Below are 21,080 nucleotides of genomic sequence, written 5' to 3' on the forward strand. Positions count from 1 at the left end.
GGGGGGATAAAAAATGGGGTTTTCGGCCTTTTTTTCTTTTTTTTTTGGGAAAAATTTAATTTTTTCCCAAAAAAAAAAAAAAAAAAAAAAAAAAAAAAGAGAGAGAAAGAGACACTTGATGGGGAGACATTTAAAGACAATAAAGGAGAAGAAAAGCATCGAGTCAGAAGTAATCTTGATAATGGGGGAGCAGAAAATTATTCCCAGGGGAGACCAAGCATAAGAAAGTGTAATCCAAGTTATCTTCACTCCAAGGTAACGCTGTTATCTGTCCCAAGCAAGTTAATAACTTCCCTTCACTTGCTTCGGAGGTGAAGTATGGCCCCCTTTCTCTGTGTTATCATCAGGGCACATCACTCATTCAGCTCATGCCCTCCGCTCTCTCCTGCAAGTTTTTCCTCTGTATTTCGCTGCCTTATCTGTCCTCCACACTGTGTGCTCACTTCAAATTCCTTATCCGCTGCTTTTTTGGTCAAAGACCCTGCAGTGCTGCAATTCGCTTTTCACCGATTTATTTGCGTTCCTCTTAGAATTAATGACAATGTGGCTGTATAAACCAAGGTTATGTTTGTTTGAGCGTTAGAAAGGCCCACTTCCCGGGCTTGTTGCTTCACCGTCGTCTACTAATGATCGATTCTCTGGAATTTGGCCCGAGTTCGGGCCAGGTGAAGCCAGGACAGTGGGCAGTGAGTGTTGGGGGGGGAGAGGGGGGGGGGGGGGGGTTGGAGAAAGGGAAAAGTTTTCTTGGAAATGGCAACTAAAACAAAACCCCAGCAGACCAAAATTACGCTGCAGAGAATCTGTCTCTCTTCCTGCCTGGCCAACTAGAATGAGCTTCCAGCTTCACCAGAGAGAGAGAGATGTCTGCAATTCCCTCCTGAACCACCTACTTCCTCAGATAAACGGAAGTACGAATAAATGAGTGGAAAATGCATCATCTACTTGTGAGAGAGTACGACTGTGCACCAGAATGTCAATTTGTACTTGCCAGAGGCATGTTTAGAACAATTTTCTGTAATTTAGTGGTTGTATCTTAAATGGCTTGGTTATTATAGCCTAATAAGTCATATTTACCTGCAAGAGATTGCTTAGTTACTTTGATTTGACGAAATGTCATAGTTTATTAGTCAACGTTACGTCTGCGTTATACAGAAGGTTTAATTATTTTTATGACTGTCTATAATTTGTAGAAATGGTTAACTACCAGGAGAATTGAACAATTTAAATAAATGGGTACGAAACGGCTTGTTTACAGTTGTTTTTGGTGCTTTTCCCCCCCTTTTATTTACACTTTGAGTCCTAATTTGTCACCACAGTTTATTTTTAAAACACAGATGCACATAACAAATGTGTGAATGTCTGTTTTTAACAATGAATGGAAAAAAAAAAACAAACACAACTAATGGCTGTTGTTGGCTGAAAACATAAAAACATTTTTTTCCCCCTTAATCTCAGGTAAATTACAGCTACGAAAGACCCAGATGCTCTTTATTTGACAAATGGTAAGCTTTGGTTGCTTATAGTTAGGAGGTTGGTCGACACTTATGACAAAACATTGGTTACACAGAAACTTGTTTAAGAAATGCTTCTTACAACAAAACCCCAAAAAGAATTATGGCGGTCAGGCCTGCGGTTACCGTCAAAATGTGTCTTCTGTGAGTTATTGCTCAGTAAATTGTTCTCTGTAAAACATCATAATTTAATTTCGTGTAAAAAAAAAAAAAAAAAAAAACCTTCTAATACCATCTGTTAGGCTGCAGCCTTGCAGTTTGCCAAGGTAAATGTAACCTGTGATGTTAACCTGCTTGGGTTTCTTGTGGTGGGCTAGTTTAGCGTTCGTGACTGCGATGAGAACCATATGTTGCTTTGAAGACGCTGAGAACGAACGGGTCGTTTTGTTACTGTAGTGACAAACTTAAACATCCACTATTAAATCAGTGGCCAGGCTGTTTCCTATAATAAGAGATCGTAAAACACATTTTACACACAGCTACAGAGGAGCTGGGTCTGAAACATTATTACTGACCTATTTTTTTATTTATTTTTTTATTTTTAAAGCACACCTGAATGAGCAATAATCAATGTGTGACTACTTTTTTTTTTTTTTTTTTTCCCCACTTTTCGTTAGGTTCACACAAAGTTTCACTGCCGGCAAGCCCACACTCCTGGATCAGACACCTCCTGCCTCTGCTTTTCATACGATGGCGTCACTGTCGCTTCCCGTGGAGGTATGGAAAACGCCGCGGCTGTCAGAGCCCCCGGCCAGCTACAGCCATTGGCATCATAATATGCAACCTTTAGTTAATAAAAACAAAGGATTTTAGGCAAATTAAGTGCTTTTCCCTCCTTTAGTAGGCAAATAAACAAAGACCCATCACTAACAAAACACGGAAATCTTACAAGAGGTGGATAAACACTAAAAGACTTTGCTTTGTTGGTATGTAATCTCTTTAAGAGGTTGCTAACACAAACATAAACAAAAATAACTGAGGAAGGAAGAGTCCTTCCTTCAACATGATTATGTAATGTAAATGAGCGATAACTATTTACTCAGGAAAACAAGTGCCACTTCCATAATAACATATAGAACTCAAAGTAAAGTTTGCCTTCATCTTCAGGCGACGACACGCTGAAGATCTGGGACATACGCAACTTCAGGAAGCCCGTAAACGAAGCTAACAGGCTGACCAACTACTTCTCCATGTGAGTCATCTCCGCTTTTATAGACTGCTTGTTTTCAGTTCTTGGTATGAGTGCATCGTGTGCAGATTCTAAATATTTGTATGTGTGACTTTCCCTTCCAGGACTGACTGCTGTTTTAGTCCCGATGACAGGCTTGTTGTGACAGGGACCTCCGTGAAGAAGGAGGAGGGAAATGGGAAGCTGGTTTTCTTCGACAGAGCTTCTTTTCAGAAGGTCTATGAGATAGAGGTCACCAACGCTGTAAGTTCTGCCGCAGCACACTGGAGGCTTTCAGCACAGCAATTGTGTAAAGACTTTTACAAATGAGAATGAGTGAAACACTTGTTTTAATTATTAACTTTGACTATACTTTTATTAGCTGCAAATGTGGCTGACTTCATTTAGATACCAACAGGTTTCCTTCACAGTGTGGAGTTTAATTTTCAGTATTTTCCAGGTGTAGATAAGTACAGATAATGAAAATATGAGTAAGGAAGTATATCTTTATTTTTGTTGCCCTTTCTGTTGGTCGTCCTTCTTCATATACTTTCTTTGATTCTGCCCTTCTATTATGTTCTTCCCTTTTTCCTTCATTACTTTATTCCTTTTGTCTTTTTTTTCTTCCTCACTTTTCTTTCTCACGCTCTTTTTTTCTTTTCTTTCTTCCTTGTGCCCTTACTACGAATGTATTTGTGTCTTTGTCTCCTTGTACCCTACCACTATTTCCTCTTCTCTTCCTCTCATTTGTCTTTCTTTTCTTATTACCTTTTTTCCTTCCTTTATGCCTTTTGTAGATCCTAAGTTTCCTTCTTTTTTTTCTCCTATTCCCTGCTTCTCTTTGCTTCCCCGCTTCTTTCCTACCTTTTTCTGTGGGCTTTTTTTGCTTTTCATTATCTTTCCTTAATTTTCTTTGTGTCTTCTTCTTGCCATTTGTTCCTACCTCTTCTTTGTGTCTTTTCTCCGTTTCTTTCTTTGTCTCCCTTCCTTCTGTGTTCTTTCTTTCCAGTTTCTGGTCGCTGCTGAAACCTTATGTAAACCATGTCCACTGTACACATATCCCACATAAATTCATAGTGAATGTTTGTGTTTTAAAGTGAACAGAGGACTAAAAACTCTGGATATGTATGAAATGTTTGCAGAAAAATGGGACAGAGAGTATTTATACTACTTCAAATATAAATATTTAGATGGTAATTTAAGTTCTTATTTAGTTTTTACACTTTCTGTAGAGCCGCCTTATTTGTACATGATTTTGGAGGACAAACTGTGATATTGTTCCACCTCCAAGCTCTTTTCTAAGGGGAATGCACCTTTGAAACATGTTGTTGTGTAAAAGTTGCATGTCTCATATAATTACTGTGTCATATTGATATACTGCAAAAAACTTTATTACCTTCAAAAGTCCATTTTATAACATTTGGACAACTACCTTGCAGCAGAAGAGCTACTTCTGCACAGAGGTGGGCATGGGAGCTAAAAAGAGTAGCTTTACGCCAGTGTATTTTTACACAAGTACAAGAGTTTACATTCAAAGAATTACTAAACTATGTGTAAATAAAAAAAAAAACACTACTCAAGTATTGAATGATCTGATTTAATTTGTGCAAAATGTAATTAGACAAAAATATAATGTTATAGTTACAAATATGTTTAACTCAACTGACTCAGTTGTAATCTGTAAAAATAAAACAAAGCAAACAAAAGAACTAGTAAGTAAAATACATAAAAAATGTCACATTTCCCGACATAAATCTTTGGTAGATCATTTGAATGTTGGAACAGTGCAAAGTATTTTCAGTGATATATATATATAAACCGTTTACTGTACGTGAACATGACCTCCAAATTACACGGTAGGCTCAGCAGATAAAGAATAATATTAGAACAATCAAGCTTGTGTATGAACACGAAGTCTCTTATTAACAAAAGCTTTAGATATTTGTCTACAAGCGGTGCAATTTTTGCTTAAAACATATTTGTTCTTCACTTACTGATGTAACTAGAGATGGGTGGAATAACCTAAAATTGCACTGCAACAGCTGCAGTTCTTCAAAAATATTACTCAGTCAAAAGTAAACTTAGATTTTTTTTTTTATATTTATTTTGCCAAAACGTAACTGAAACTGTGCAGGAAGTAGAAGGACAGACAGCAGAAGACTGGGGTTCCTCTGAGGAATCCTCCATCTTCTTATTTGCCACATCTGGAGATTCACTTGTGTCAAAAAAAAAAGCTTATCCCGTTATCCTGATTCACTTCTCTGTTTTCCCAGCAGAGAAGTTTCCTCAGACACTCCATGTGTGGGCCTGCTTCACATTTAAGGGAGTTGGCTTACTCACATTTTACCCAAGACCACTTCTATGAATAGAAGTGGAGTTAATATTAGTATTTCATTGAGTTTAAGGTTTTTATGTATTGAGGAGATTTCACCAGATTTCTGAAAACATCTCCGAAATGTACCACTTCATCCATGGAGGACTTTGGGCATTTCTTGCCAAGCACGTCTGATTTTATAATTTTCCAAAACTTCTGAGATTTTCCTGATAATTTTAAAGGTCGTCTTCCAAATTTTAGGGGATATCCTACTTCTATCATTGGGAATTTTTGCTTTTGATCATGAAAAATTATCCTTTTTTGACTTTTCATTATTGGAGAATGTCCAAGTTTTTCTTGTCAATGTGCAAAATTAATGTAGAAAGTTCAGGATTTTTTGGCAAAATATTTGATTTTCTTTGGCTTTGGATAATATTGTCCTTTAAGCCTAAAACATATTTTAAAGGAGTCATTCCGCTCAAAATGGAAAAACAGTTTTTCCCCCTTTCAGTCTTAACATTGTGTGGTAGGAACTACGCATCTCCCTTTATAAAATTATGTGTCTCAATCTGGTTGTGTTTTGGTAACAAATTAAATTTTCCTCCATTTTCACATAAAAAGCAAGTCTTGCAGCATTTGGGGAAAACGTTGGGCTAAGGAGGAACATCTTAAAATAGCCAGAGGCGAACTTTGTGGGAATAAAATAAAGAGAGAAAGGATCTCATTCCACCGTTTTGCTCAAAACTGTTGGCAGGAAAGATGTGAAGCTCTTAAACGTGCTGAGTGTGTTAGAAATGCAATTATCTGCGGTAACAATCATCATGTTCCACACACGGTAGCAAATGGCGTGCTTGAGAATTGCGTTTCATGGAGTCAGCCAGCCATAGGTGTCGAACGTCAAACTGCAGTCCAGAGCTGCTGCTGCTGCTGCTGCCTACTATAGAAACATGTGTCCCGTCGCATCCTGCGTCTGATCTCTCTGTAGCCATAACACCACGGTTTGACTGCGTTAATGTCTTCAGCAGTAACTGTCTCCTCCGGGGCCAGAGCAAGAAATACACACTCAGACGGATTAAATAAACAAGTTGAAGGTGTCATTTGGGATGCTACAAACCTTTGCATGTTGTCCATGCTAAGCACACCCATGCGAAGCCAAACTTCTGATGCAGCACTTTAGCGCTCGGATGTCAAAACAAGTGAAAATGATCAAGGTTTAAATGTAAGCTTCCAAGTCTGCTTAAACTTAACAGTGATAGTAGCACGATTCTGTCAGTGCAGCTATCTGAAAATATCGTGTTATTTCTTCTGATGGCCAAAAAGAAATACTAAAAATAGCAGCTTTAAACTTCAACACAGACGGTGGAGAGGAAGTGCCTTTGCCGAGGCAGTAATCTGTCTTGCGATGACTCGTTCCGGGATTGTTTGTGTGACTGTTTCTCAAAATGAAGCGCGTATTTTCAGTTCCTGTGTTGATGATCTCGGGCTCTGTAATTGTCTCCTTCGCAAAGTTCAGAGCTCAAGATGCAACTTTTTTTTTTGTTGCTTGGTCATAATTTTGACTTTGTAAAAGAAAATAAAAACAAAAAGTTCTTTCCTTTACAAACCACATATCCCATACGCATGAAAATCCAGAGACCAAGCATTCCCTGTTGTTGATTTACGTTCTTCACAGAGTCTGTTTGCACCCAGATTCAGTCTGGGAAGCACCAGACAAAGGACACACTTTGGGTCAAAGAGTGTATTTAGCTCGCCACAACTCTGCTCCCTTGCATCACTCTGTGGACGTTTGTCTTCCCTTTCACTCTACTGAGGGGAGGGTAAACATTTGGAAGTGATTTTTTTCCATTGCCCCTTTCACTTGTTCTGCTGCCCGGCTGTGTGAAATGGTCTCTAAGCTGCAGCTTGGTTTCTCTTGAAAGTTGATGAAAAACGTCTTTCCTTCTGCTTAACGTGCGTGTTGTGATGAACTCCTGCAGACTCTCACTGAGCAGACAGCGGATGATGTGCAGGATTTCTGCAGGCCGGGTCTTAAAAAGTCCTTAGAAAGTCTTAAATGACTGTTTTATCATAAAGTAAAGAATTTGTCGCTGTGTAGACGAGTTTAGTTTTACTAAATAAATAAAAAAAAAACATCTAATGCATAGTTTTAGTTTTCCTATTACTTAATTAATCAACTTTCACTGCACACAGTCTTAAAAGGCATTTAGTCACCATTTTAAATTAGGATGTTTCATCATTAACTTCACTTTCTATTGACTTCTGCCCCGCAAAATTATATTTATTTGTTCACTAGCAAAACAAGACACCAGTGCAGCAAACCGCTCTGTAGCAATCAATAGGAATTAAGCTCCATACATCCAGCAAACCCGCCAAAATATTTGGCTCCTAAAAGCAATTTACCGTATGTTTATGTTTAACCAGCTAAAACAAAACCATTTTTTGTTAAATGATCCACTGCCAGCTTCTTCATCATGCCAAAGCGTATCTTTAACAAGGTTTGGCTTGACAACAAGGATCTCAATGGAGCACTTTGAAGGTTTTGCCACGTTGGTCTAAATCGCTACAGCTAAAAACAAATCAAATTATTGACAGTTACATTTTTCACTTGCTTAAGCGATACAACATACAAATATAACAACTGCTTAAGCTATTGTATGCAACCTGTAAGCCAAGTGACTTGCAATAGCTTTGGGTTATTCATCAAAATTCACGAAGCCCTTAAATTTAAATTATGGTCATTTTACAATGATAAGTCAGCATGTTTAATGTGAGATTCTATTAAAAGGTTACAAGCAGTCCAATATTTACTAATTAACAAATTCTTGTCTTCATCTAGGACCAATCTTGTTTTATTGGTTGTGGAGCCCGAAGCATCGTAAAACAACTCCCTTCCCTAAAAATGTCCTCTGGTTTATGTGAGCATTATTTTAAGAACCTTTTTAAACCACTTTTAGGTTTCCATTGGTTACACTGATTATTATTCAGATGGGAAATAAAGAGCCGTTGTGGGACTGAAGAGCCAGTGTGCCACAGAACACCGGAAGCATTTGTGGTTAGTTGTGCGATATAACAGTAAACGATTTAAAAAGAATAATAATAATAAAAAAAAACAACTAAGTATTTATACTAAAAGTTTCTGAGTGAGTTATCTAAAACAGCTAAGATATTAACTTTACTAGAACCTCATTTAAAAAAAAAAAAACATTGAATTATTGCTTTTATCTTTATGAAACTCACATTCAGCTGATTTGTTATTTACTAACGACAAAAGTATTTAAAACTTCACTTAAGTTGATGCAAATATTTTTTTTCAGGACGCCGTTGTTGTATTCCATTGGTTTTATTTACACCTGAACTATTAAGACCTTGTTTCATCTCTCAACCTGTTTTGTACAGTTAAAGACAAAGTACTGATGTGTTTCATATTTATGTTTTGGAAATTTGAGAGTAAGGGTAAATTCCTGCTCACTAGAGGCAGCGTTTAAATTGAGATTTCAAAAATCTGCTCATCCTCACACAAACCTTAAAGTCAGCGAAATATTAAGTCGATTTAAATGAGCAACAGTGTTGTAGATCCGCCCTGCTTAACTGTAGCTTTTACTTCTTCCCTACATGCTCTGTACGCCATTGTTTCTATAGAAATAAAGGGAGGCTTTCATCTGAGTGAGCTTATATTTCCGCCAAGAGCATAAAAAGGGTGAGGCAGACAGAAAGACGTTGCCAGTTGTTCAAGTAGCATTGTTTCTGCCTTCTTGGACAGTAGCTCTCACAGCGTGGGGCTTAAATGGTAAACATTTGGTTTTCCTTTCTCCTGCAGGTTTAAATTGGCCTCCCGACCAGTGCTGAACAAGGATTGTAGCATGCTGCCGGGTCTCATTACTGCTGCCTGGTTTTATTTCATAATTGGCATATATATGTTGTGAAAGTGGGTGGCAGATCACCCATCTTTGTTCAGTCCTCTGGCATTTTAATTTAGAAGTCTGAATCTTGCTGCTGGAGAGCACACTGATTAAACGTGTCTTCTTCCATGATGCAACTCTGCAAACACAAAGTGTAAACAGGGACTCCTGGAGTATAAACATGCTTCTCTGAATTTCTGGAAAGAAGTCCAACAATTAAGCCGGGCCGAGCAGGGCTTGGCTACGCGTGCGCGTGCGTGTGTGCGTGTGTCTGTGTGTCTGTGTGTCTGTGCTAGTTTTTGTGCTTACAGATGTGGTGCGGGCTCCACTCAGCTGGGTCTGTTGCAGTTCTGCTTCTATGAAACTCGTTGACAGAGTGATTTGTTTGGGTCTGTGGAGACCGTTCAGTGAACTCAGATGGACTTGAGTTTATGGTACCTGGCTGGATATCTGGGATTTACGATTACTACAGGCTGATCTGCCTGCGCTGCTAACCTGGATGCTTTGAATGCACCTGCGACCAGACCTCGGACTTTGTTCCTCACTGTTGCTCCAATGAGTCGACTGTCACTGTTGGCGCAGCTTTTTTTACAGGCCAATTTATAACCCATTACACCTCGTCACCGGAGCACGCCCAGAATGTCTGGATTTCAGCTCATAATGCTGACTTACATGCCATAACACCATTTCAACAAACTTTTATTGAGGATCATATTGTATTCCCATTGAACTTTTTCCATATGTTATCGTTTTACAGCATCAAACTTTGATGGAAGAAAAATTCAATATTTAATTTTTTTTTTTTTGTTTTACTTTTTGTTTTAGTTTTCCTTTTTATTTGAAAAGTACTCACACCCTTTAATTGAATCTTGTTCAACCAGTCTTCTTCAGAAATCACAGAATTAGCAAAGTCCACCTGTGTAGCTGCAGACCTTCTGGAAAATGTCTGACTGCTGGAAACTTTGGTCGCTGTTTCAAATCTTTTCCTACCTGTAATAGGCTTCCAGTATTGCTGAATTTAGATTTCGTCTAAGCAGAGTACATCCTTCTGCACGTCATTCTTGTCTACTACCTTTTTTTTTTTTTTTTTTTAAATCTAACTTTAAATGGGACTTCCTTTTGTTTCTTGTATTGTTTTTATTTGGCATCCCCTTTTCCACTCTTCCATAAAAGTGGACGAGTGGTATGGATTAAAACAAATCCATACCACACTTTTAGATTTAACGTTGAACCATGTGTCTTGTATTTTCATGCCGCTTCATAAAGATGCACTACTTTGAGTTTGATCTCCTAAATCCCAGTGAAATAGAATCAAATTTATTTTCGCATGACAAAATGTGAAAAGACTACTGGGTGTGCGTTCGTCTTGAGGTCATTTTAAGCTACTGGTATTTTATTGAAACCATGAGGCTCATTTCATTTAAAAGCCTTTTCTGGGTCGTTCTTGCTGATCTGGTCCAGCAGATTAACCTTCATCTGGCTGCAGAGTTAAACGACACTGTGACCTCCTGACATGATGGCGTTGATGTAAAGTGATCAACCATAACATTACAACAACTTCTCTTTAAATCACAGTATTCCTGTGAAATAAAAAGATTTAATCAGCGTATGTCGATTACCGGTTCCACCAAATAAGAAACAATCACCTGTAATGCACGGTACGAGTTCCCCAAATGCTAAATTAGGGGAAAGAAGTGAACCAGAAATGTAGTTTTTCCTGGTCAAATGTCTGTGCTGCTTTGATTGTGCGGGCATGCTTTATTTTGCATCTACGATCGCTCCTCTGGCGTCCTGATGGGAAGCTGAACAGCTGGACGTTAAGCAGCTTTCACTGTACGCTTGGTCTTACCCAGCCCCCCGGCCCACAAAACTCCTTTAGATGCCCCCCCAGTCAGATCACAGGGACATTTTAAGTGAGTGGGGAAAAATGAGGCGCTTCTGGAGTTTTTTTTTTTTTTCAGATGCGCTGCAGCTCACATCAGAATGAGCTGAAGATCTCCATCGCTGTCAAGCAGCTGTTCTTATGTCGCTCCCTCTCTATGCCGCTCTCTCAAACAAACACACAGAGAGAGTTGCACGCGCCCGTCTCTGGATGAATGTGGTCACATTCGCCTATTGGCACCAGGCCATCTGTCGCACGCAGACGGCGAGATCCAGCCCTCATCCCACCAACCAAATATAGTCAACTAGAGCAGCAGAGCACACTGGGACTTCTCCTCACTGTACCTGGGCTGCACACTTTCACTACTGCGGGGAATAAAATACGATTGTTACCTTCTGTTGTCTAAGTAGGGGGAACACGAGCCTTTCAGAAACCAAAAGAATGACGCGGTCTTCCATTTTACATCCTTCTTAAATACTTTAAAAAAAAAAAACATAGAATAAAAATTGAACTGATGTAAATAATTTTGTGTGTGTGTTTGATGCAGAGTGTTGTTCGCTGCCTGTGGCATCCCAAACTGAACCAGATCATGGTGGGTACTGGGAACGGACTGGCTAAGGTGTACTACGATCCAGTTAAAAGTCACAGGTATGTTCAGGCGAACCTCCATTAGCAACAAACATACTTCAAAAGTTTGCTTATTTGTTGTTTTAGTTGTTACTATTAAAATAATGCTAATAAAAATAAAACGGTATGCAGGGATTCCTAAGTATTAATCTGCAGAAACCAATGAAAAGAGTTGATTGAGTAATTAAAAAAGAAGCTTGATTGATTGTGTCCGATATTTAAAAAGAAAAAAAAAAAGACTTTTAACTGTACTCTGGATTTCTCCGACAGTGTAAGAACACGACATTTAACCCCAGTATTTCAATCTTTTTAGTGTTTTAATCGATCTCCATGTTTAAATGGTACAATAAGATTCGGTTTAGAAAAATGCATCTACTGTTCAATATGCTGCAAATCGCCGCTCAGCCATTGTGCTCACAATCTTTTTTTTGTTTTCCTCCAGAGGTGCCAAGCTGTGTGTGGTAAAGAGCAAGCGGAAAGAGAAACACGCCGAGACGCTAACGCAGGATTACATCATCACGCGTAAGTTCTTCCGTGTTTTTACGGGACGAAATTAGGAAACACTGGGCTTTGTTTTCACACATGCCTCTCAGCAACAACGTCCCATGCTTCTCTCTCTCAATCCGTCTTGCACGGTGGTCAGATTAAAGTTCATCTTTTAAAGCCCTTGTTGCGACTGAGCACTGTGGTCTGCCTACGATTTGGCTACTGTAAATATAAATAATCCCAGAAACCTTTTTCGAAGATTTGACAAGCACAGCCTGTTTCTCGTCAGGCCGGCTCTAGCGCTGCCTCCCGCACTCGGATATTCAGACGAACTCCATCTGACGCCCGCGGGGCTTTTCGGATGGAGCGGCAGCTTGTTCTGGACGTTCACCCCTCTCCATTAGCTGATGGATTTGGGCGTGGATTATTGAATCGATAGCCACGCGACCGCCGTGTACTTTCCTGTCACGCAGGAATCATGAGAGGAATGACCTCCTCTCTCGCCCTTGCCGGCGTGATCGTCTGCCGGTTTCGCCGCACGCACTCCCCTCTCGCAGTCGTAACACCGGCACATGAGGCTGTCATCTCTTTTGTGCGTGCCTCCCACCTCCTCCGACCCCGGACAACATTTACCTTTTGGTCTGCTTCAGCCTTTTCAGACGCGTCATGTGAGCTCATCGTCGTGCCAACGGCGGTGTAAAGCAGCCGAGCATTTCGCTGCTCCGAGTGGCGAGTGACGCACTTGATGCCTTGGCACTGGAAAATTAGACGGGACAGGAAGCAAGTGACGGCCCATTGAGAAAAGCGAGGGAATCTGTTAACAGTAACCTTTTTGCTTAATGTAGCATGGCGAAGAATTAACAGTGAGCGGCGACAGAAGCTCCTGAATGGAAAATCACTTTATCCTAGCTCTTCACTAAAGTGTCTCCTTGTAACCCCCGAGGATGAGAGCAGAGCATACACCCTTCCTGAAACACGCGCTCAGATAGCGTCGCCGAACCTACTCGGAGTGCACTCACTCACACCTAATCGCGCACACGGGTCACCCACGCGCTCCTGGATGGGAAGCCTTTGTTTTGGCGCCGTTCAGAAACGCCTAAGGTCAAACGGAGTGGCTTGCCTCCTGAAAATGTTGCCGTAAATTACACCAGGAGGCGGCTGAAGATTTAAGAGTTACGATTGGTTCTTGTGGTTTTGTCCGCTGGGGCCATGTGACTGTTAGCCGCCCGGACTCACATTTGTTTGTTTACTCTCTCCAGCTCACGCTCTGCCCATGTTCCGAGAGGCCCGACAGCGGAGCACAAGGAAACAGCTGGAGAAGGACAGACTGGACCCGAAGAAATCCCACAAACCCGAGCCGCCTGTATCTGGACCAGGTAACATATTATATATATATGTATATATACATATATATATATATATATATATATATATATATTAAAATAAAAAAAAAAAAACATGTCAGCTGAAAACAGTGAAGTGCAGCTTCATTTTGCAGCTGCTCTCAAGCGTATGAAATATCAAGTTTGTAACTGGACAGATGATCTGTTTGTCTTAGGCAGATGTGTGAGGCTCCAGTTGGTGTAACACAGTCCAGCCCATGTGGCCTGGCAACTGGCCTCTCAAGCATCCTGGCCATTTGCCAGATATGGCTAACTCTTGCAGCGAAAATAATGCAGGAAAACCATAATTGTTGTATTGAAATGTAAAAATGCTAATTTTTAAAAACTCCCAACAAACCACAGACGACATTTCTCTCGTCTCCAGGCTCACTGCTGCCGAGTTATGCTGTGCAGTTTCTCTGTTTTGACCGCAGCTTTGGGAACTCGTGAGCTGTAAATGCTTACATATCAGGCACAAACAAAAATAGTCCAACAATAAAATAAGATGAGCTAATTTATGCATAACTAATCCAGCGGGTTCTAAGTTGGAGTCGCCTACCTACTGGTCATGACCAGAAAACGTCCAGATTAATTTAGAAAGTATTTTTAGAAATTTAACTTAAAACAAAAAAATATATATATAAATATTACATTAAAAAGTTTGTGTTTCTTAAAACTTAAAACAAAGTGATAAATAGCAATAAAGGAACTTGGATATTTAAAATCTGATTGAAAGTTTCATGATGCGATTTACGTACTTTTTAATCTTACTGTTTTTTTTTTCTTTTTGTTTTTTGTTTTTGTCTCTTGTTTTTCGGGTTTTTGTTTCTTTTTTTTTTTACTTTTCTTGTCTGGGTTTAATTGTTGATCTTGTGTATTCAGTAAATACTTGTTACACTAACGCTGCGACGAGTGGAAATGACTTATTTGTAACGAACGTTGTTTTGAATTTCTGTGATCGTACTTGGAGTGTTGATTGACTAACGGCCTTTATTATTACGAGTGTATCTGTGTGTTTCAGATCGAACAAACTATAAACTAAACTTGGCGAAGGTGACTCCAGTTTGGCTCTGAACAAACTGGACTCAACCGCAAAAAGCCCAAAGAAGATTCATCCTTTTTGGGGGCATAAGGGTTGATAATGGCTTATTTCAGCTTTATTTTAACACATTGAAAAATAACAAAAAATAAATAAATAAATAAAAAGGGGAATTCAGCAGATGTTGCAATAACCTAGTGAAAATCCAAGTGTATTTGTTTCCCACAAACCACACTAAGCTTAAGCAGTCTTGTAAAAAAGGAAAAACAGTCTTGTTAACCATGTTTTATGAAACCGATGCCACAAGAAGGATTAGTTGTTCTTTATTTATCATTCCAGGTTTTTATGATTAAACAAGTTTTTTTTCTTTGTTTTCTGTTACTGCATCCTGTTTTGTCTTCGTTCCGTTACGGCTGTGTATTAACCTTCCCGCGGTCTTAGCGCGACGCTCAGGAGGAGCGCGACAGACGTCATGGGGAAGGGGTGGTGGGGGCGTTGTCCCGTCAAACCGTTGGTTTCCGGGAAAAAAAAATACTCGTAAAAGCACACGCTGGGTCAGCGCGACCTGTCCGGACCGCGCACAGACTAAAGAACTCACGGGTCTAGATGACCCCATCCATCTCTTAAGACCGCGGGAGGGTTTTGTTTTATTTTTTTTTAAGAAAAACCATACCCGGCTGCATGGTTTACACATTTTTAGTATCCGAAGTTGGTACAGGGAATATCACTGCACACGTTTCTGTATAAGTACAACACATGAGTCACTACGGTTTAGAGAAGGAGCCAAAATTCAAAAATAGGTGAGTTCTATGAAAAGGAGAGTGACTTCTTGATGGGTGACTTGTGGCTCTCAGATTATAGACTTTCCTTATAATGTTTATCTTGTGCGTGAACTGACTTCGCATAAGTGCAAGGTAATGTTTGGTGGTTGGCTCCAAGCTCACAAGCAAAGGATGGATGTGCCTCTCGATCCCCAAACAACACAGCTTGGGCCGCAGCAGCAGGAACTCCCTGCATGCTGTATGTTGGTCCAGATTTAAACTCTGCCTGGTCTGGAAAGAAGGAGGTGAAGTCAAATTCATCAAACAGATTAAATTTTACAACCATTTGATATGTGAGAAGTATATAAACTGTTGTTCAAAATGACTTTTACATCTGATGTTCCAACACTGTGACCAACACATCTGCCGTATGCAGATCTATGATGCAAGATGATATCGGTGTCTGTTCAATGTCGCAGATTATAGCCGATAACATGATCCGCAACCAGACCTCAAAGTAAGGTCAACGTCTCCTCGCTGATCACGCCCGAGCTTAACCCACAGTCGGGATTTGTTGATTTTCTTTCTCCCCCCCACTGCTTTCTAAGAACGTGCAACACGAAGGAAGTCTCTAATCCACTAATCCATGTCCCTCACAGGTCGAGGAGGCAGAGTGGCAGCGCACGGGGGCACGCTGTCTTCGTTCATCGTGAAGAACATCGCTTTGGATAAAACGGACGACAGTAACCCGCGAGAGGCCATCCTGCGCCACGCCAAGGAGGCGTCGGAGAACCCGTACTGGATCGCCCCGGCTTACGAACAGTAAATTTACGATTCTTCAGCGTTTTACCTCTCAGTCAATCATTAGTGTAACATTCGTCCAATCTTCTGTCCATTAATGTATACACATATATATTCAGTGCATCCATACATCCATCTGTCCATCTACTTGTCATACAGCTATCCATTTTTTTTGTCCATTCACCCATTCTTCTGGTACTGTCTCTTCATCCATCCATCCATTAATTTGTCCATCCATCTCTCTTGCTGTCGCTCCATCTGTTTATCCATCCATCCATCCATCTGGGAACGTTTGGAGAAAAGCCTGGAGAAATGTGTTTCTGTGCAGCATTCTTCTCATTATAACTTCTTAGCCTGAAGCTCATTAAGCCGTATTTGGTGTGTCATTGGTCTGACACTCTGACACTCCAGCATCTGACTTAATTCATTGTTTCACAGCTGGATGGCTTCTTTGTTCTGCACTTCATTGTGTTTGCTCCGAAGCCGTATGAATAGAAATGAAATAAAAGTGACAGTTAAATCATCGCTCGTCTTTGTGAATCCCTGCAGGACCCAGCCGGAGCCCGTGTTCGCAGAAGAGTCAGAGGAGGATGAGGAGGCTGACAAAGAGCCGGAGTGGAAGAAACGCAAAATCTGAGTGACTTTTTTTTTTTTTTTTTTTTTTTTATATGAGATTAGCTGATAAAGACGTTGGTCAGGCCAGAAACGCAAAGAATTGCCCAAAGCACTCAAGAGCATCAATTAAATTCCTGCAGCATAATGCCTCTGCCCTCCAATGAATCTCAATCCCCTCCCTTTCCTTCCCTTCTGCCTTCGGTGAACAAAAAAAAGGAAGTGCATAAATCCGATCACGCCATGGTACAGTTTTATGTTCCTCTCACTGCTACACATGAACCACTTCACTTTTTATGTCTGTTTTGATTGTGTGGACGGTATTTTTGTAATTTCTTTTGTCCTCACGCCCCACGCCTCCAGAGTTTACTAATGCCTCGTAAATCAGCTCCAGATTCTTGTGGCGCGGTGCCGATCACCACGAAGAAGAGTTTGCACAGAGCAAATTGCGGAGACGTAGTAAAATTTCAGCCAGTTTTATGTGGGAATATTGTGTTTTCTTTTTCAGCCTTGACATTTTTAAAGCTGTGCTTTTCTTTTGTTTTTTTGGGCAGGGTTTTTTTTTAGTTAACTGCAAAACCTTCAATTATCTCCCGTTTTCTCCACACCATGTAAACCGACTCAAAATTTAAATAAAGGAATTTATATCCTCTTGTCAGAGAGTTGTATTTCATCCAAACTGAAGCTGAGTCTGATCTGTCGTCTTACCTGCTGATCAAAGGAATGCCTTTCCTGTGAGGCACAAGCTCAAACCTGAAGATACGTAGCGCAGCCAGTCCTGCTGTTTTTACTTACTGCATTGAAGGGCTTTTACACGCTATGCATTGCTTCTATTAAATGATTCTGGACAAAGGAGGGGCGGTATAAAACTGGCAAATGAGGGGTGCTTAATTTTTTATTTAAAAGTTCAGCTATTGTTAAGATGTGGTTGCGCAGTGGGTGGAGGGCTGTGGGTGTTACCTCTCGGAAGTTATGCTCTTGATCCCAACCTTGGCTCTGATATTTTTTCCAGGCGATTTTAATTCACAAAGTAAACACTTTTTGAGGTTAAACGTTTTAATTTTACAACAAACTAAGTTCAGCCAAGAATTGTGAGCATCTCATTGAGGTCCAACACAGAATTTGTTGTCACCTCAAAGGATGTTTTCCCTCCGTCGTACCTTCAGCTTTTTCTCATATCCGACTTTTGAACGTGGAAATGTTTCTTTTGGATGATGTTAAATGAAACATGCCTGTGATACTTAGTGACGGAGAAACCCACAAAAAACAGAAATAATGAAAGCCACTTTTGGGTTCGGCATATTATACATCTCCTTGGAATGCAGCCTCTGCTTACCACGCATCGGTCAGAGTTTTTATTTGCAGCACGCTGGGCCTCGCAGAGCTTTGTCACATTTTGTCGTGTTAAAATCACCAGTTTCCTTCTGTTTTTACATAATAATCGAGCTCTTAACGGTGCGCGGTTGTACATTTCCATGGTTTAATTTTTTTTTTTTCTCACAAATTATTAGTCGGAAAGTGTGGCATCCGTTTGTATTCTGTGTAACTGCGGCTGTTTTGCAAAGGACTCGGTTATTATTTCAGAGAACAAATCGCATCGTGAAGACCAAGGAACACAGCAGACGGATCGGGGAGAAAATGGTGGAGGGGTTTAAAGCAGGAACTTCTCATGCTCCGAACATTTTGTGCAGCAGTGTTCAGTCCGTTATCTGCAACTGATGGACCAAATAGTTGTACAACTCTAACCCTCGCTAGACACGACTGTGTAGTAAAACTGATTTTAAAAAAAGAGAAGCAGCGAGGTAATAAAGAAATTAAAAGAGAACAGTAGTAAAGTTTAAAACTTGCCACAAACCATACAGGGACGGCGCGAGCAGGAAAGAATTTCCTCTCGAATAAGTAAGAATAGAATTGAACCCGTTGGTCTTCGTGCAAAAGCACCGCGTGGCCCGTCTCTCTGAACATCCCCACTGTGAAACCTGATGGTGGCAGCATCATGCTGCAGGAAAACTTTCCTTCTGCTGAGAAAGGAAAGCTTTTTAGATTTGATAAAGAGGGGAGTCCTGGGAGGAAATCCGTTTGAGCGTATGACGGGCTCACCTTCCAGCGGCGCAGCAACACCAAACGTACAGCCGGGGCTGCAAAGAAATGGCTTATGTAGATCAAAGAACGTTACTGGATTAGAATGGCTTAGTCAAAGTCCACGACTAAATCTAAAATCGATGTTCTTAGATGCTCTCTGACCGAGATTCAGTTGTTCTGACTAGAAGAATATAGGCAAAACTTTCAGTCTCTAGATGTACAAAGCTGGAAGAGTCAAACCCAAAAAGTCTGCAGCTGTAATTGTGAAGAGAGGTAGTTTCGAAATATTCTGACTCAGGGGGTCTTTAATGCAAATGTATATTCCACATTTCAGATTGAGGTGAAACCCATTAAAGTTTCTTGTTGGAAAGTGAAAACATCCAGGAAAGCTCACAGGGTCTTGATACTTCTGCACAAAATGACACTCTATGTTGAAACGAGACTCGATTGAGAAACGTGAGCAACAGGATAGGAGTTACGATTTTCTTTCAAAGAGGATTGTATGCATGTTTCGTATATTTTTATCCTTTTTCGAAGCTGCTAAAGTCTTGCATGTCGATCCTTCATGTTACTGATGTTTCTAATTGGCGACTTACGAGCCCAGAAACCAAAAACCCATACCTTCTTGCCAGTGGAAATAACGAGAACCGTTCAAATGTCTTTGTCCCTGCAAACATCGTAAAATTAATCAGAGACAAAGATTTGACCAGAATAAATATGAAAGTACTAAAGCATTCAAGTGCGTCATTTTCTGAAAAGAAGCCTGCAGAGTCGGATCACGGTTCCAGGCTTCTGTCACGTTTAGAAAGCAGCAGGAGTAAGTGAAGGGAGATGGCTGGCTGCACTGAAATCATGTGATACAACAGCGGTGCCTGTGAAATTGAGAAGCTAAGTGTGGAGTGGAAACACTTGCCTGAAGGTAGAGATTTAAACACATCTATTAAAGGCTCAATTCACTCAAATTACAAAGAATGTTTCGGGGGGGGGGGTTGGCAGAAATGTTATGCTAGTGTTATCTGCAGGCTTCCTGAAGAACTACAAAAAGTAGACCTGAGTGAATCTGAGTAGACCTTTTGTTGGCTGTTTAGAAATGTGTATAAGCCTTGTGGTTGCAGTCAAAACACTATATATATATATATTTTTTTTTTGAAGTTTTCTGGAAAGTTTAAAAAATAAATCTGATCAGAATCCAGTCGAGGACATTTGCAGCTGCTAGAGAACGCTATCACTCATCCCGTTTTATGTGGGAATGTTGTGTTTTCTTTTTCAGCCTTGACATGTTTAAAGCTGTGCTTTTCTTTTGTTTTTTTTTGGGCAGGGTTTTTTTAGTTAACTGCAAAACCTTCAATTATCTCCTGTTTTCTCCACACCATGTAAACCGACTCAAAATTTAAATAGGGTACGACTTGCAGGCCTTGATGGGCCACACAGCATTGAAGAGAATACCTTTGATAAACTTGTTATGCTGAAAAAAAAGAAAAAAACATCTCAGTGTCCTATTGCAGGACAGGACCAGCGGTGCATGAATTGTCATGAAATCTCAGACTGATCTGATTTCAGTCTGGAAACCAGAACAGAACCTTTTGGCCCAAACGGCAAGAGTCATATGTGCTTATCACATGCCTGCTACCATCAACGCATGGCGGTGGCGGCATCATGTCGTGTGTCATTGCTTTTGAAGCTGTTTCGTAATTTGTTTTAAGCTTGTACATGTGGTTGCATTTGTGTGACGAGGTTGTTGTGTGTTGCAGATGAGATCTGGGTCTCAATGTGGTTTTACCCGGTTAACCAGAGGAAAGAAGAAAACAAAAGGAAAAGGAGCGGCGATCTATGAAAGCCTCTTAGTGGATCACCTGCGCTCCAAATGTAATTCGGGAAGGACATTAAATTGGCCCTCCATCAACGCTGCCCACCCAGTCTGACTTAGTGGGAGGATAAGAGGAGATTGAATGAACACCACAAACAGGTATGCAGAGAACTACCCAAGAACACTTGAGTCTTTAAAGGCTGTCAAAGGAGCTTAGTCAGATATTCAGGAAAAACATAATAAATAAAGCTTTAATCCATTTTTAATACAACTGTAACACAAAATGTTTGTGAGTAATTATTACCTTCAAATTCCTCCCATCTCACTACTGGTTTGGTGATCTGGAAGCAACGGAAGGGAAAGGAGCAAGACGATGAATTTTAAACATGTAAGCTTATTCGAGCAGCCTGCCAAATTAAATCGGAAAACTTTGAAATCGCCACAATTATGGGCCTCTGACACAATTGTGTTTTCACAAAAACAGCTCCTGCGTTTCATTAGTTGGGTGACCTCGCTGTTCCATGGCCGTCTTGCGTGTGTGTCAGCCCTTTCTGCCATCGGCTTTGTCATATCTTTCCGCCGCAGTGGAAAGATTCTCCTGTTCGCTGATTTACAACTCAGTGGCTCTTTACCACACGCTTTTGTTTATCGCACGACCCCGGGCTCTCGTTCAAGAATCCAGAGGAGAAAGTCAGTGCCCCGTTGTGAA

At 40.5% G+C, this 21,080-nt stretch overlaps 1 protein-coding gene and 1 long non-coding RNA gene across 3 annotated transcripts in view; one reads left to right on the plus strand and one right to left on the minus strand.

Moving 5' to 3' along the window:
- The window catches only part of wdr70 (WD repeat domain 70), a 44,648-nt gene extending 27,508 nt beyond the window's left edge, over positions 1-17,140 (plus strand). For both annotated transcript variants that reach the window (XM_015035591.1, XM_015035592.1), the window contains 8 exons: positions 2,129-2,228; positions 2,619-2,703; positions 2,805-2,943; positions 11,322-11,422; positions 11,844-11,923; positions 13,147-13,263; positions 15,729-15,891; positions 16,420-17,140. In XM_015035591.1, coding sequence (XP_014891077.1) covers positions 2,129-2,228; positions 2,619-2,703; positions 2,805-2,943; positions 11,322-11,422; positions 11,844-11,923; positions 13,147-13,263; positions 15,729-15,891; positions 16,420-16,507 — 873 coding nt within the window. In that variant the 3' untranslated portion in view covers positions 16,508-17,140. The remainder of the gene's footprint in view (positions 1-2,128; positions 2,229-2,618; positions 2,704-2,804; positions 2,944-11,321; positions 11,423-11,843; positions 11,924-13,146; positions 13,264-15,728; positions 15,892-16,419) is intronic.
- LOC106949385 (uncharacterized) lies at positions 421-11,315 on the minus strand. The gene is made up of 3 exons (XR_001425366.1): positions 9,577-11,315; positions 5,531-5,534; positions 421-431 (listed from the first exon to the last, which is right to left on the minus strand). It is a non-coding gene; the product is annotated as an uncharacterized LOC106949385 (long non-coding RNA).
- Positions 17,141-21,080: the final 3,940 nt, after the last annotated feature.

The sequence above is a fragment of the Poecilia latipinna genome, unplaced genomic scaffold (genome assembly GCF_001443285.1).
Source record: "Poecilia latipinna isolate Pla-1442-1.1 unplaced genomic scaffold, P_latipinna-1.0 Scaffold339, whole genome shotgun sequence".
NCBI classification, from domain to species: Eukaryota; Metazoa; Chordata; class Actinopteri; order Cyprinodontiformes; family Poeciliidae; genus Poecilia; species Poecilia latipinna.